Source organism: Rhipicephalus sanguineus, chromosome 10, assembly GCF_013339695.2.
Source record: "Rhipicephalus sanguineus isolate Rsan-2018 chromosome 10, BIME_Rsan_1.4, whole genome shotgun sequence".
In the NCBI taxonomy this organism is placed as follows: Eukaryota; Metazoa; Arthropoda; class Arachnida; order Ixodida; family Ixodidae; genus Rhipicephalus; species Rhipicephalus sanguineus.
The window spans coordinates 4,129,240-4,142,736 of record NC_051185.1 but is presented as its reverse complement, the minus strand read 5'-3'; the positions used below and the strand labels follow the sequence as shown (position 1 = coordinate 4,142,736).

At 45.6% G+C, this 13,497-nt stretch overlaps 1 protein-coding gene across 1 annotated transcript; it reads left to right on the top strand.

Annotated features, from left to right (window-relative positions):
* Nucleotides 1-76: 76 nt before the first annotated feature.
* LOC119406849 (microcephalin-like) lies at nucleotides 77-13,260 on the top strand. Its single transcript, XM_037673596.2, has 9 exons — nucleotides 77-230; nucleotides 300-574; nucleotides 1,182-1,275; nucleotides 2,238-2,388; nucleotides 5,181-5,416; nucleotides 7,135-7,392; nucleotides 8,489-8,701; nucleotides 12,098-12,197; nucleotides 12,917-13,260. The coding sequence occupies exons 1-9, from the start codon at nucleotides 138-140 to the stop codon at nucleotides 12,994-12,996; spliced, it is 1,500 nt and encodes a 499-aa protein (XP_037529524.1). The 5' UTR covers nucleotides 77-137; the 3' UTR covers nucleotides 12,997-13,260.
* Nucleotides 13,261-13,497: the final 237 nt, after the last annotated feature.

Below are 13,497 nucleotides of genomic sequence, written 5' to 3'. Positions count from 1 at the left end.
TAACAACCGCCTCCTATTGGCTGAAGGTGCAGCTGATACCTGCTGATACAGCCAATACGAGACATTGGTACAGCTGAAGACGCTTTGGGCGCGTCGTTCGCTTTTGAGCGGCACGAAGTTGTTTCCACAAGTCAGCGATGGGGTCTACGAGCTCAGAGAGGACGCCTCCGCCGAAGAAAGTGAAATTTGCCGCTACACCAAAGACTCCAGGAACACCGAGAACCGGGCCCGTAAGAAGTCCTGAAAAATATTTTCGTGTCACTCGAAAATTCACTGCTCGGTCGTTGTACTTTTCGCAGGGCGTTCCAGAGTCCGTGTATCGGGAGCTGTTGACAGGGCCGCCAACCAACCCCGACGGGCCGATGCGCGACGTCTGCGCCTTCATCGAAGTGCGCGTCGGCACCGAGGACGTTTCGTCGACGTTCGAAAGCCTGATGACGCGGCTGGGTGCCACGGTGCGCCGCCATTTGGGCCCCAGCGTGACGCACGTCGTGTTCCGCGAGGGCCGTGTGTCCACACGCAAACGAGCCCTGCAAATGGCCATCCCCATCGTGGGGCCGCTCTGGGTGGAAGAGTGAGTCCACGTCTTACAAGACACTTCGGAGGAACCGGTCTCTCTGAAATGCGTCATGAATTGAGCTCAGCGTTCGGGTCCTCTCATTTCCGCTACAGAGGAGCGTGTTGCTGGGCAAGTTGGTGTTTGCTAACAGACATCTTGTAGCGCTGAAGCTCAATCACAAGAAAAGTCCCGTCGTCTTGTGTTTCTTTTGTCTGTTATCAGCGCTACAGTATGTCTGTTATCATTTCCGCTAGTTGGCCTTGCAAGGGTCCTAGAGCTCGCATAAACAACCGGAGCATTTCATTTCAAAGCCAGCACTTCGAACTGATGTCTCTAAAGTCGTTGCATGAGCGTCATTCCAATTTTTATGTGGCCAGTTTTCGTTTCAGCATTTGTAACGCTTGCGGCGTACTTACCAAAATATACAACCATCTTTGAAAAGGGATAATTACGTTGGTTGTGAAAGCGATTGCCGTTTCCTTGTAAACTGCACGCCGACTCCTATACAGTTTCTCTTGCTTCCCCTAATAGCTAATTCTGCGCATTGAAATGTGAGGACAGCTCGGATAAATTCATGGTGTGCAGATAAGCAGTGTGACGTAATAAAATTGGTGGCTTGCAGGTGCCTCGCCCAGAACAGGCTGGCATCACCGGAGAGGTTCCCACCATTTGTGTCTGCAGCCTATGACTGTCCCATTCTCAGCCGCAAAATTAGGGTAAGCAGCCAACACTTCCACAGAAATACTTTTGTAATGGCACATTTTCTAGGGGGGGGACCATTTGCTTAAAGATGTGTTGCTGTACCTACCTTTGCCTTCCTGTAACTTTAAGCATGTCATGCATAAAAGCTAGAAAATCGCAGAATGAATGGAAGTTGCAAAAGATGGGTTACCACGTATGGCAACGTGCACGTCACAGCATCAGTTGGATGAAGCTGTTCCATTTCCCGTCAGCACCCTATTGAACACCACAACTTGAACCTGTTCACGTGGCAATGGGCCCTGTCCGTAATGCTCACTGAGAATGTGTGCCCAGACGCATTGATGACTGGTCGTAAACAAATAGTGATATTTGTAAGCAGGGCGCCGTATCTTTCCAAGGGCTTTTGAAACACTTTTTTAAGTAATTGTAGAATTACCTTCGTATCGGAGTTTATTGCCTCACTACCGTAAAAATATTGTGACTATGTCAAGTACGAACAGAGTTACAGGGATTTGTCACACAGTTCAAGTGCTTTTTCTCTTCCATCCTGGTGAGCATGCTACACATGGAGGGATGGCATGGTGGTGAGAAGCTATGTCAGCGCACATAATGGAAATGCATTTGCTCGCTTCTGGCGTATGCTATTGTGTAATTTTAGCACACTAATAGAGCGTAGTGCCAGCATGCGGCAAGAAGTGCATCTGGTCGAAATGTCGCTCATTATGTATGTCAGCTATCGGCCAATATTACCAGTCTGCTAAATGACAAAATAGAGACGGTGCTTGAAAAAGTGGCAACTTTGCACTCCGTTTGTAAACGCTGTGTGCCGTTCGTGACTACAAAATTTGGCTGAGCTGTTCATAGCAGTGTTTGCTGACCTAGCTTGAGAGTGGTTCAGGACCCCTTTAACTATATGTTCTTGGATGCAGATACATACATAACACTAGTGGTGATGTCAACGTGGTTTGCTCTGCAGAAGCCTCGGTCTTGGCGCACCAAGGTGGACTCTCCGTCTCCAGTTAGGCGGAGGCAAAGGCCCCGGTTGCTCGACCTGAGGTGTGAAGTGCTGCTCGACGAAGCAGTGCTATCGCCAAATACACAGCGTTTACAGGACATTGTTACAAAAGGTATGCACAACTGATCTTTGTTCAGTCCCTTTCAATGGACGTGTTGTGTGCAAATGGGCATTGGTTAGCCATTTTCCCTCAAGCTGTAAATTTTGCAGCAGGTAACTCAAGATATGCTAACTACTTAACATTAGTTAAATTTGCATACTGAGCAAGGTCGTACTACCAAATAAGTAAAACTGCCTGCACAATCTGCACAAATAAACACAAGCACTGGAAGTGCATTGGGAATGGCCGGGTGAACACAACATAACGCAAAGAGGAGCAGTGGAAACATGAAGAGAGTACAATGCAGTGTTCATAACTAGGGTGCAGCAAAGGTGAGTGCAAACTGAAGGAACACTGAAAGAATAATGTATTACACATGTAAGTTGTGCCTTTGCAGCAGACGTGTATCCAGGTTTTTCTCCAGGTGGGTAGTCCAACATTGAGACAGTGATCGATAATGATCATTATTGGGCGCGAGGCCCACCACTGGAGATGCGAGCGCTGTGACGTGCAGGGTTGGATCATGTGATCTCACCTCGCTCTAGCGAAGGGAAGCGGACGGTTGAATGCGTTGTTTTTAACTGCAATTTCATGGCGTTTTCTCTTTTGAACAGCATTGTTTTGCTGTCGCTTTATGTCTACGGAACCCTAGAGGCTACACAATCTGGAAAAGTGCAGTAAAAGTTACCGGCGGCCTGGTACTTTTCTGCTCCGTGCCACAGTGCGCTATACGTATGCGTAGGAACCAGGTGTGAGCTTTCACTTATACCTTGCTCTGCAAGAGCAGGATGCCGCTGTCACCTGTCATTTTTTATTGTTATTTCTAGCCCATGGGGTTAAAAACTTAAAATGGACACCGATCAAGAATGGTCACATAAAATCAAGACGTTTCTGCTCCTGCACGGGAGCCTCGTTCACAACGATAAATGAATGCGCAAACAGTTCAGTTATGCATGTTTTAAAATATGACGTAGCAACATGCGTACACTTGTGGAAAATTGCCGTCATTACATTTAAGCATGTGTGCCGTTGTCCGGATTGTCAGAGATTCAAAATTAAGCCGAGAGGTCCAGTTATTTTCTCTCTGTTATTCTTGCCCTATTTTAGTCTATTTCATGGCCAGTTGCTTCTGCGTGCTCGGCCATTGCTGTTCGATGAAGCCTTCTTTCTTACATCATACATGTGCTGCTTGAATCTTTGCTGAAAGTTACCTGTCTCGCCGATGAAACTTCCACCCTAGTCTGCGTACCACCACCCCCCTCAGGTGTCCATATTAATTGTCCTCATGTGTTACTGATTCACCTTCTAACAGCAGCAGCAGCAAAGTGCCGTACTGCTTATCAATGAAGCTGTAAAGGCTGGATGCTGGTATTTTAGCTGAAACATGACATTGCCATTTAGACCACGGTAATCCACAGCTTGCAGCATGCTCATTAAGTGCGCAAAGTAATACGGCTGGCTGGCACACAGTGCACTTTCTATCACAATCGAGCCCTATCTGCACCGTATTTTTCGATCGCGATTGACCCCTTTGTAGAAGCTGGAGAACTGAGTCAGTCATAGAAAATTTGCTTTCCTATGTGGCTCGATGGCGATTGAAAGTGCACCGTGGGACAACCGTAGAAAATTTGTGCAATAGGAGCCACAAGTAAATGTTAAGAGCTTGCCGCAGAGAAACTTGTGCTCGCGTGAAATGTTATCTAGCTACAACTCCAAATGAGGCACGTGCGTGCGGCTCTCTTGCGTTTGCCTCCAATCATATCGGAAAGGTTGCAGCTGCATGCAGCTCTAAGCATGCTTGGTTGCTTTCCACAAAACGGAGAATCCGCTTGCGTCGTGCTTCATAGAGATAGTATGTGTGCTAAACAGTAATGTAAATGTGCGCATGCTTGTCGTGTCAGCCGTGGCCCGTTTTTAGTTGCTAACAGACACTGAATGAAGTTACATGGTTGCGCGTATTTCTTGGAGCAAAAATATGTGTATTAGACGCAAGCACGCGCTGAAGCCTATTTGATGCCTCAATTCGACACAAGATGGTTCGTAACCTTCTACAAAAGCAGCACGCTTGGCCTCTGTGGCTTCCATGTAGGCGGCCATAGCAGACGATGTCAGCAGTCAGGGCGTTGTCTAAGGTATTATGAGGAGCATAACATTTTTTTCAGAGCAGATATTTAGCAGTGACGAAGCCGCTGCAGTATTTTACTGATTTCATCGAAGGGAAGTGCAACGAGGATAATATTAGAGGAGACTCGAAAGCGGCTGTGCGGGAGAGGGCTGGCGGAGCAATTCAACCTTGCACGTCACTGGGATGCCTCCGCATGGTGGTACCACGGTATGTCCTCGCGCCCAATACCGGGTGCTTGTGGTTATCTGCCCCCCTGGATTGCCCGTTCCCTCTAGACCTGCATGTTTTACGGTAGCAAAGCTGTTGCTATTGTTTCAAGGGGGAAGTTTGTTAAGCAAGATGATGTTGATATGAGGCTGGTTCCTGTGCCAGTACTGAGTGAGATCATGTATTTTGATGGCACTTACATAAACTGCGCATTATTGACAGGATTTCTAAAGAAAGTGCTTGGACAGATTGGTTCAAACAAAAGGTGCTTTGTGATCATACCTTTACCTTTTTAGGTTTAAAATTTGTTTACTGTCAGGGGTATCTAAGCTTTGTAGTGAGTTGCAAAACTTATTGCCTACATAGTACCAGTATGCTGAAGTTACACTGCTTGGTTAATAGACGTGTAGGTGCGCCTTCTGTGGCATAATTCCGACTTCCTAAGGAAATCCTTACAACTGTCGTCGTGCAGTGAAGACGCAAGTTTTGGGCAAAGTGGCTGTCCCACGGAAGTGCTTGTTGTCAGGAGTGTCGTCCAGCTTTCCACTAGTCCATCCGAGTGGCTTGATGAACACACGGGAGGCACAGGAGCCCCACACCCCACTGAAGGAGTTAGCCCAAGTGGAGCAGGGCCCGTTGCCAGGACTGCCTTCGGGAAAGGACCGTCGTATCAGCCGGCGTAGTTTGGAGGACTTCAGTACAGATGTGGTGAGTTGACTTGCACAGCATGCTCGTACCAATCGAGACACTACGAATGAGAAAGATGAAAGGCCAATTTTTTTTCAGTGGTACTTTTTACCGCCACTTGGTGTTCCCTCACTGTGCACATGCTAAAGGAGGTGTTAGTTAGCTTGCACAATTCAGAATGTGGGCAGCTTACAACAAAGGCTCTTTTCGCAAAGGGATGAAACATATTGGAGACAAGTGATTGCATAGCAGAAGCCTCCTATTTTTTTTTTAGTGGTACATTCGGCTCGGCGCTACCAGACTCTCACTTGGATTGCAACAATGCAGAGCCCGCTCTTGATCTGAGCCAGAGAAGACTTGTCCAAGCCATGCATGCAGAGCAATTGGAACTGGAAGATGCACGTCCCGTCATCTTTCATTACAAACAATGTGCTCTGCACATGCATCCGTAGCTGACATCATGCCAGAACAAAAGCTTGAGGAGTCACGCAATCAGGTCTCAGTTCCACTCAGAGTTGAAGTTAAGAATGCTCTTGGCTGAAGCGTGGTACTCCGATAGAATCTGCCAAATGCACTGTAAGGTGGACATTTGCATTTACTGCTGTCATTTTGCAACACCAGTGGAACGTAATGCCACATTGTACTGCTCACTACCTGCATTATCACATTTGTTGTTCTGAGGTGAAGACAAAAGGGCCTCACTCCCAACAATATTTATTCCGAAGAAATGACGTATTTTCTACCCCACGACAAAGGAATTTCATATACAACTTCCACATGAAAGTCAAGGTACTGCTTTTGTAGTTTATGACCACAGTGTATGATATATGTACACTTTTTAGGTGAGGGCACTCGTGAGGCACGATTTACCAGATAAAGTAGCAAGTCTGCAAGCCCATGAGTCCGGTAATGGCAGCATCTCTCTGTCGGAGGTACTACGAGAGAAAAAGTTTTATCTCTTGTAGCTACAGTGGCCGGCACTTTAGGAAGTTGTCTGACCAGCTGTCGGATGCATGTGAGACAGGTGCTTCTACTTCTACGCCACTGGCCTACTTTCATCTCGTGCCTTGATCATTTCAGGTTTTCCACGAAGCACCGGTTGCTATAGCAACTGGTAGATAAAACCAACCTTTTCTACCTGGAAGCTTCATTGTGTTGCTGATAGATATAAGCTGCCATCACCAGACCGATATGCACGTGTCGTTATGTTATCTGGTTGATCACCTGAGAATTATATAGCACCCCATTTACGATGCTGGCCAGAGCTTTGCAGAGCCTGTCAAGTTTGAAGAGGGCTGGAAGACCGCCTTTACATTGGTTGGCTTGCTCGGCCATATTTTTTTTTTCTAGTTATGCAACACTCGATGCACAGCCATAGACAATTGAAATTCAAACAAGTTAAGGTTAACTTTGTTCTCATTTCCACCGGTACTGTCAGTGTGACTTCGGCTTGCGGAGCTTATTTTTAGGCCTAAGCTATCTTTGGCAACCGCATGATTAGCGGTCCGAGATAAGGCTGTGGAGTGATCACTTGTGCAACCTATTGGACTTAGTAGTTTCTTGTTTGCATTTCATGCGTCAATGGTGGTACTATGTAAGGCATCGCAGCTACCTTTTCATTTTCTTGAGGCCGCTCTTCGTCCAATTGGTGGGTTTGCGACTTCCTCGGGGCTTTTCTTCTGCCACAGAGATGGGCTTACTGTATCGACGACGTAATCCGTGATGTTGCCAAATTGCAGAGCCGAGCTAGGGCTCGTGCCCTGAGCAGGGCTTCTTGGTTGGAAGGCCCAAGCGTCGTCCTGACAGGACTTGAACCAGTTGACCGCGATGCTGTCGGTGCCATAGTGAAGGCCTTGGGCGGTTTCACTACTGCAGCCGAGGTCACCGATCGCACAACGCATGTGATATGTGGCACCGTGGCTGGAAAGCCACGACGGACACTGCACGTGCTGTTTGCCTTAGCAAGAGGCAACTGCTGGCTTCTGCCTGTTCGTTGGGTAAGTGCCTGCAAACAACCTACCAGGTCATAATTGCACTTTCTTTGAATCTCTGCTTGAAAACAAGTGCAATCGATGGCAACTTTAAAGGAGCCCTGCAACACTTTTCGAAGTAATCGTTGAATGAGCTCATTATTGGAATTTATTGCCTCGCGAATCATTTGCCACAAAAATTTTTCAAATCTGTAAATTACAAATGGAGTTACAGGGGTTTGTTGCACGCAGTGAAGAATGACAAGTAACGGTGGACAAAGAAGAGGAATAATCGTGAAGAATGTCAAGACTCAATAAAGAAGTGAAGTGAGTGCACGGACACCATGGAAGAATGAGGTGGTCGGGGTGTAGCATTCCATGGGAAAGAACGCCTCCTTCCCCAGTATTGGGATACTGGCTTTATAGTGTGCCACACATTAGTAACACTAGCATGCACTAGAGTCACAATGGGAGAGGGTGATCGTGTTTCATGATGAGAGTTCATGACGTGCGCTCACTTAGCTTACCTCCCCCATGTCATACCCTCCTGTGTAACTTTCAGTAAACTCGGGACAAAAAAGTATTTGAAGTGTAACAAATACCTGTAACTCTGCTCATAGTTGGCAGACTTGAAAAATTTTTGTGGGGATCAACTGGCAAGGCAATAAACTTCGATACTGATGCCATTCAATGATTACTTGGAAAAATGGTTCTGGATCCCTTGAAGAAATCAATATCTGGTTACATAAACCCTGTTTCATTGGTGGGAGTGCAGTCTTTTTGCAACAAACACATCGAAGGTTATGTCTAATTTCTTTCTCTGAGCTGATGCTCTTCTGAGCAGACCACATGCTCACATTGTCTCTGATCCCTCTTAGTACACACTATACAGCTTTTCTTGTCACACTTTGACGCCACCAGTGATTAATTCAGAATAAGCAATACTAGATTTAGCTTTCAAGTAAACCGGCAATCCATTGCTTGGGACCAAATGTGCTTTGGCCTACTTTTGCATCGAGTTATGCAGTGCTTTCAAAATTTTTTCTCTATAGCCCGACTTGCTGCTTGGGTTCATTCTGTAGCTTAGCTACTAATACGCACACTTCTGTGTGTCTTGCTACAGGCTTACCAGTCACTAGAGAGTGGTCGCTGGCTGGAAGAAGGTGCCTTTGCCTTCAGCCGTCCCAGGTTGGCCGTTGGGAAGAAACGGAAATTGTCAGGGTGTCTGGTGGCAGATGCTCCGCTCCTGGATGGTCGGGGTCCTTTCTACATTGGGCCAGCCACAGCACCCCCACCTGATCGCGTCCGTGACCTGCTACTGCTTCTAGGCGCAGAGGTAATTCAGGGAACTGAGAAAACGTGTGGCAAAGCCTGAGCATTGCCTATGCATTTGAGAGTAAGTGAAGTGGGATAGCGTAACATTTCGATGGGACACACAGCATAGATTCACACACAGCAGAGCACTACTTGCAACAATGGATTTATTCCATTTTGTGTGAAATAAATACAGGAAGATAATCATTACTTGCTAGGGAGGCCAGTAAACCAAACGTTTGCTCGCTGTTTTCGCACCTCTTCGATGTGTTTACTTCATTGATGTGTAGTTCTATTGCTGACAGCAGCTCAAGTATATATTGTAAATTGAACACATGAAATATTCTAACTGGCTGTTTGTTATTTGTGAAGGATGCTGTAACTGTGCAAAAATTGTATTTGTGTGTGCAGGCATTCGGTTTAGTCACTTGAAGCATCCACGTTGTAGAATGCGTAGCAACTCTGTCGGATATTGTTTCTTGCCTGATGCTCGAAGTACTAGCGCCAAATAGGTCGAAATGATGGCAACAAGCAACCATTACACAACTGTGTTTAAGCCTTTTAGCAGAGGCCTCTCGGAAAATGTATTAATCATGTGTTGGCCGTGAAAGACTTCATCAAGCTGCAAAAATGAATGTGTAACAGGAAAGGAAAAAGTACCAAAGTTCGTGACCATGTCTGTGCTAATCAAGACCGAAAAAAAAGCGTTTTTTTCCCGTTGATCTGCTCCGAAGTGATTTGCCTGCACATGAGTTGCTCCAGGAGCTGTTACAGCTGTTTCATCTTTGTTTATTGCCTTTTGGGGATAGACACCCTGACATGCATGCACACACCAGGTGTGTGTGTGCATGCATGGGGGGGCAACTTCAGCACTTTACGAGTGAAATTTCAGTCTTCTGTGGAGGACATACAGGTCTTTAAAATTTTTACAGCAGAGCTGTTATGTCCATCGTTAGTCCGGTTCACGATGTAGACAAGAGATTATCATCATGGCGGTGTGGCCACGTCAAGCCAAGTTAAGCCAAGTTGATCATATCCAATCCTAATGAAGCCTAGTGGAACATGGTAATACCTAATTAGCTAAGAATAATTAGGCTAATTATGTCAGTCTAATTAGTCCAAAATAAGCCGAGTTGAGATTCTGGTGTGCCCAGTCGTGCCGAGCTCAGCAATATGAGCCGAGCTAATCCAAATACGACTAATTAAGTCTGAGCCTAGTTAGTGCCAAATAGCTAATTAAGCCTACGCTGAATTGGGATGCAAGGGACCAAGCTTCGAATATGCAAAATAGGCCAATTAAGCTACCTAGGGTAATTAAGTTAATCAATTAAGCTACTTGGTGCTGTGATTGCCAAGCAATTCCCAATCGAACTCGATCGATACCTAGCCAATACATACTCGTGATTTAAAATGTGATCACGTGAACACTTTGTCAATGGGCATGTTATAATGCACGTGAGCTTAGTCAAGCCAGGACCAGCAGAGTGCCGACCAGCTCTGTTCTGCCCCAGCCTTGCGAGACTCGGTGCAAGCTGCACAATTTTCTTTTTTTTTTTTACATTTTGATAGATTTTGATTAAGCATGCTGAGTTTATGTATATGTGTGTGCACATTTCAAATGTCCAATCATTTTTTCTAGCACAACATGTAGTTTTTAAGATATCAAACAGTCCGTGTGCCATTTTGGGAGCATGAGCTTGCGAAAACTGAGAGAGTTACAAAGTAAATGAGCATATAAGAATAATCTGGAATGAGAACTGTATGCAATCAAACAAGGATGAACGTTCTTAACCCATTTGAGCAAATGTTATGGTATACCCGCCACGGTGGTCTAGTGGTTAAGGCGCTCGACTGCTGAACCGAAGGTCACGGGATCGAATCCCAGCCGCGGTGGCCACATTTTCGATGGAGGCGAAAATGCTTGAGGCCCGTGAACTTAGATTTAGGTGCACGTTAAAGAACCCCAGGTGGTCAAAATTTCTTGGAGCCCTTCACTACAGCGTCTCTCATAATCAAATCATGGTTTCGGGACGTTAAACCCCATCAATTAATAGTATTACAAATGTTATGGTATCTTGAACATTTGCGAGTGAGTCGATGTCAAGCTGGGATTCTAGTCATGAATGTTAAGCACTCCATAAGTTTTGCCCAAACGGATTTAGAACATCCATTATTGTGTTATTGCAAACGGTTCTCATAATAGATTATTGTGATATGCTTACTTATTTTGTAGCTCTCTCAGTTTGGGGAAGCTCTTGCTCCCAAGGAAACGCATGAAATGACTTATACTTTAAAAACACTATGTTGCAATAGATAAATAACTGCATACTTGAAATCGGCACACAAAAACTCTGCAAGTTTCATCAAAATCAATGAACAGAGGTTTTTAAGCGCTAATTAAACCCTGTCATTCATCTAATTTTTTATGCAACTTCATTAGCGCCTTTTCTTATCAGTCCACATAAGAAGGGTGTCCTTGTCTGCTAGGGGCATAGGTCGGCGAAAAAATTGGAGCTCACTCAGACTCACTACTGCAATATATTTTGCCCTTAGGGCTCACTCGGACTCAGACTCGCCAAAATTTTCCTCAACCGGACTCACTGGGACTCAGACTCGCTAAACTTTTTCTTAACCGGACTCACACTCACCAAAATGTTGCTCACCCGAACTCACTTAGACTCCCGGCTCTATCTGAGCCTGAGTGAGTCTCCTCATGAGTCTGTTTGCGTATATATTCGGGTTTTACGAACACTGTGTCAATGCTCTCCAACACCAATATCTCGCATAATCAGTGCTCAATTTGGCACCTTTTGATCTCGTGCCTTCAAATATGAGTTATCAGTGGTTGCAATTCAATAAGGACATTTTTATTAAGAGATCACTCACAAGATGTTTTTATAAAGAACTGCCCATGATAGAGTTTGCGGGAGGATATCACGGCACCTCCCCCTCCCCTCCGTAATTCACGCCTCTGATCAATACATATTGAGCCGGCGTATGAACGCTAGTGCGTTGAAGTATGTATGAGTTGGCGTGAGCATAAACGTGGGCCGACGTAGGGCTGATAGTAAAGGTGAAGTTGAGTAGATAGAACCATAGGTCGGCAAAAAATGTGGAGCTCACTTAGACTCATTCAAGAAATATATTTTGCGATACAAGCTCACTCGGACTCAGACTCAATAAAAGTTTTCTCAACCAGACTCACCTGGACTCAAACTCACCACACTCACGGGACTCACTCACACTCAGACTCACGGCTTGACCTGAGTCTGAGTGAGTCTCAGTGAGTCGACTCACGAGCGAGTTTTCTGACCTATACCTAGAGGAATCTCCTACATTAGGAAACAGTTTGCACTACTGCCGCTAGCACTGCACTGACCTGCACTGTACTGTGTGACAGAAAGAGACATCTGTGCAGGTGTCTCCATCATACCTTCGCTGCCAGGTGGTCCTGGGCGATCCGCAACGCAGCCAGTGGCTCTCCCAAGTCACACACATCTCCGAGCGATGGCTCCTCGGTACGCTCCTCTTGCATGCCCTTCCTGTTGCTCTGTAGCCTTGCGAACACTCCACACCAAAGTCCACACCCTGTCGCTCTGAATGCGTCGTACAGGTCAAGCGCCTTGCTAGACCAGCTTTTTCTTGACTCCAGTTAAACCCTGTTAACTTGGAACTGTAAAAATTGAGAAAAGAATTTCGAGGTAAGTAAGGATCGGAGGTGCAAGCGAAGTCTCGGAAATAAAGCCTGCTGGCCTTTCATAGACAGCCTCCCGGAGATGGCATTGGTGATGTTTGTGACTGTTTCACATGCCACTCTGTGCGTCGCCATTTACAGGCAACAGCATTATTGGCACAGCACCGAGACAGCTTGCCCGAGAGCACATTGTCCTGCTCTTTTTCCAGACACCACAGTCTGGACACAATTTAATTGGCAGCACATAAATGCTATGTCAGTTATTGACGTACCAGCATGATAATGATATTACTGACTGTGCACCAAACAAAAGCTTCTAGCCCAATCAATGTTAACTCTTGGATGACAGTCTTGGGAATACAATTTCTTGACAGGTTTACCACCTTACAAATCTTTTTGTGCGAAAATTATGAAGGTTTTTCATTTGTACCAGTCATAGTTCTTCTCCATGGCAAGAAATGTAGCACGAAGCTGCAAGGGATGATTTCCAGAGAGCTTTTGCTCTTATACTACTAGTGAGTAATGTTGTGTTTGTATTTTCAGATTGCATCTCTGAACATCAGGTTCTGCCCTACGACAGCTACCTGCTGCAGAGGCCAGACAGCAGCAGCAGCAGCCATTGAACATCATCATCACCTTACAAAATTTCAAACTCGATTCTCTAGTACTTCGCACTTTTATCATTTTAATGGAGGACAACAGCACATGGCATCTGTACATAGTCATAATGTTCATTGTAGTCATGATGTCGCGTGAATGTTTTTCTTGATGTGAGGCATATGTCTTTTTATACAACGATACATTTTTACGACCTTTTATGGATTTTTACAGCCTTTTATGAGAGTCTTGTCTTGCGAGTGCAGAGTTCACAAATGTTTTAACCAGAAGACGCACCACCTCATGATGATTGCCAGTGTTTACAGTCAAGTGCCTCTACAACAAAGTGACCTGTATAACGAAAGATTTCTTACATCTTGGCTTTATGGGGAGTATCTGCGTGCTTGCTATCCTTGCAACGAATCGCACTGCCTGACGAAGTACTTGTGAAGGTCCCCAGTACTTCGTTATAAAGTCATTTGACTGCTGTCAAGATACGTGCAGCAACAGTTGCAAAGGTTAAACAG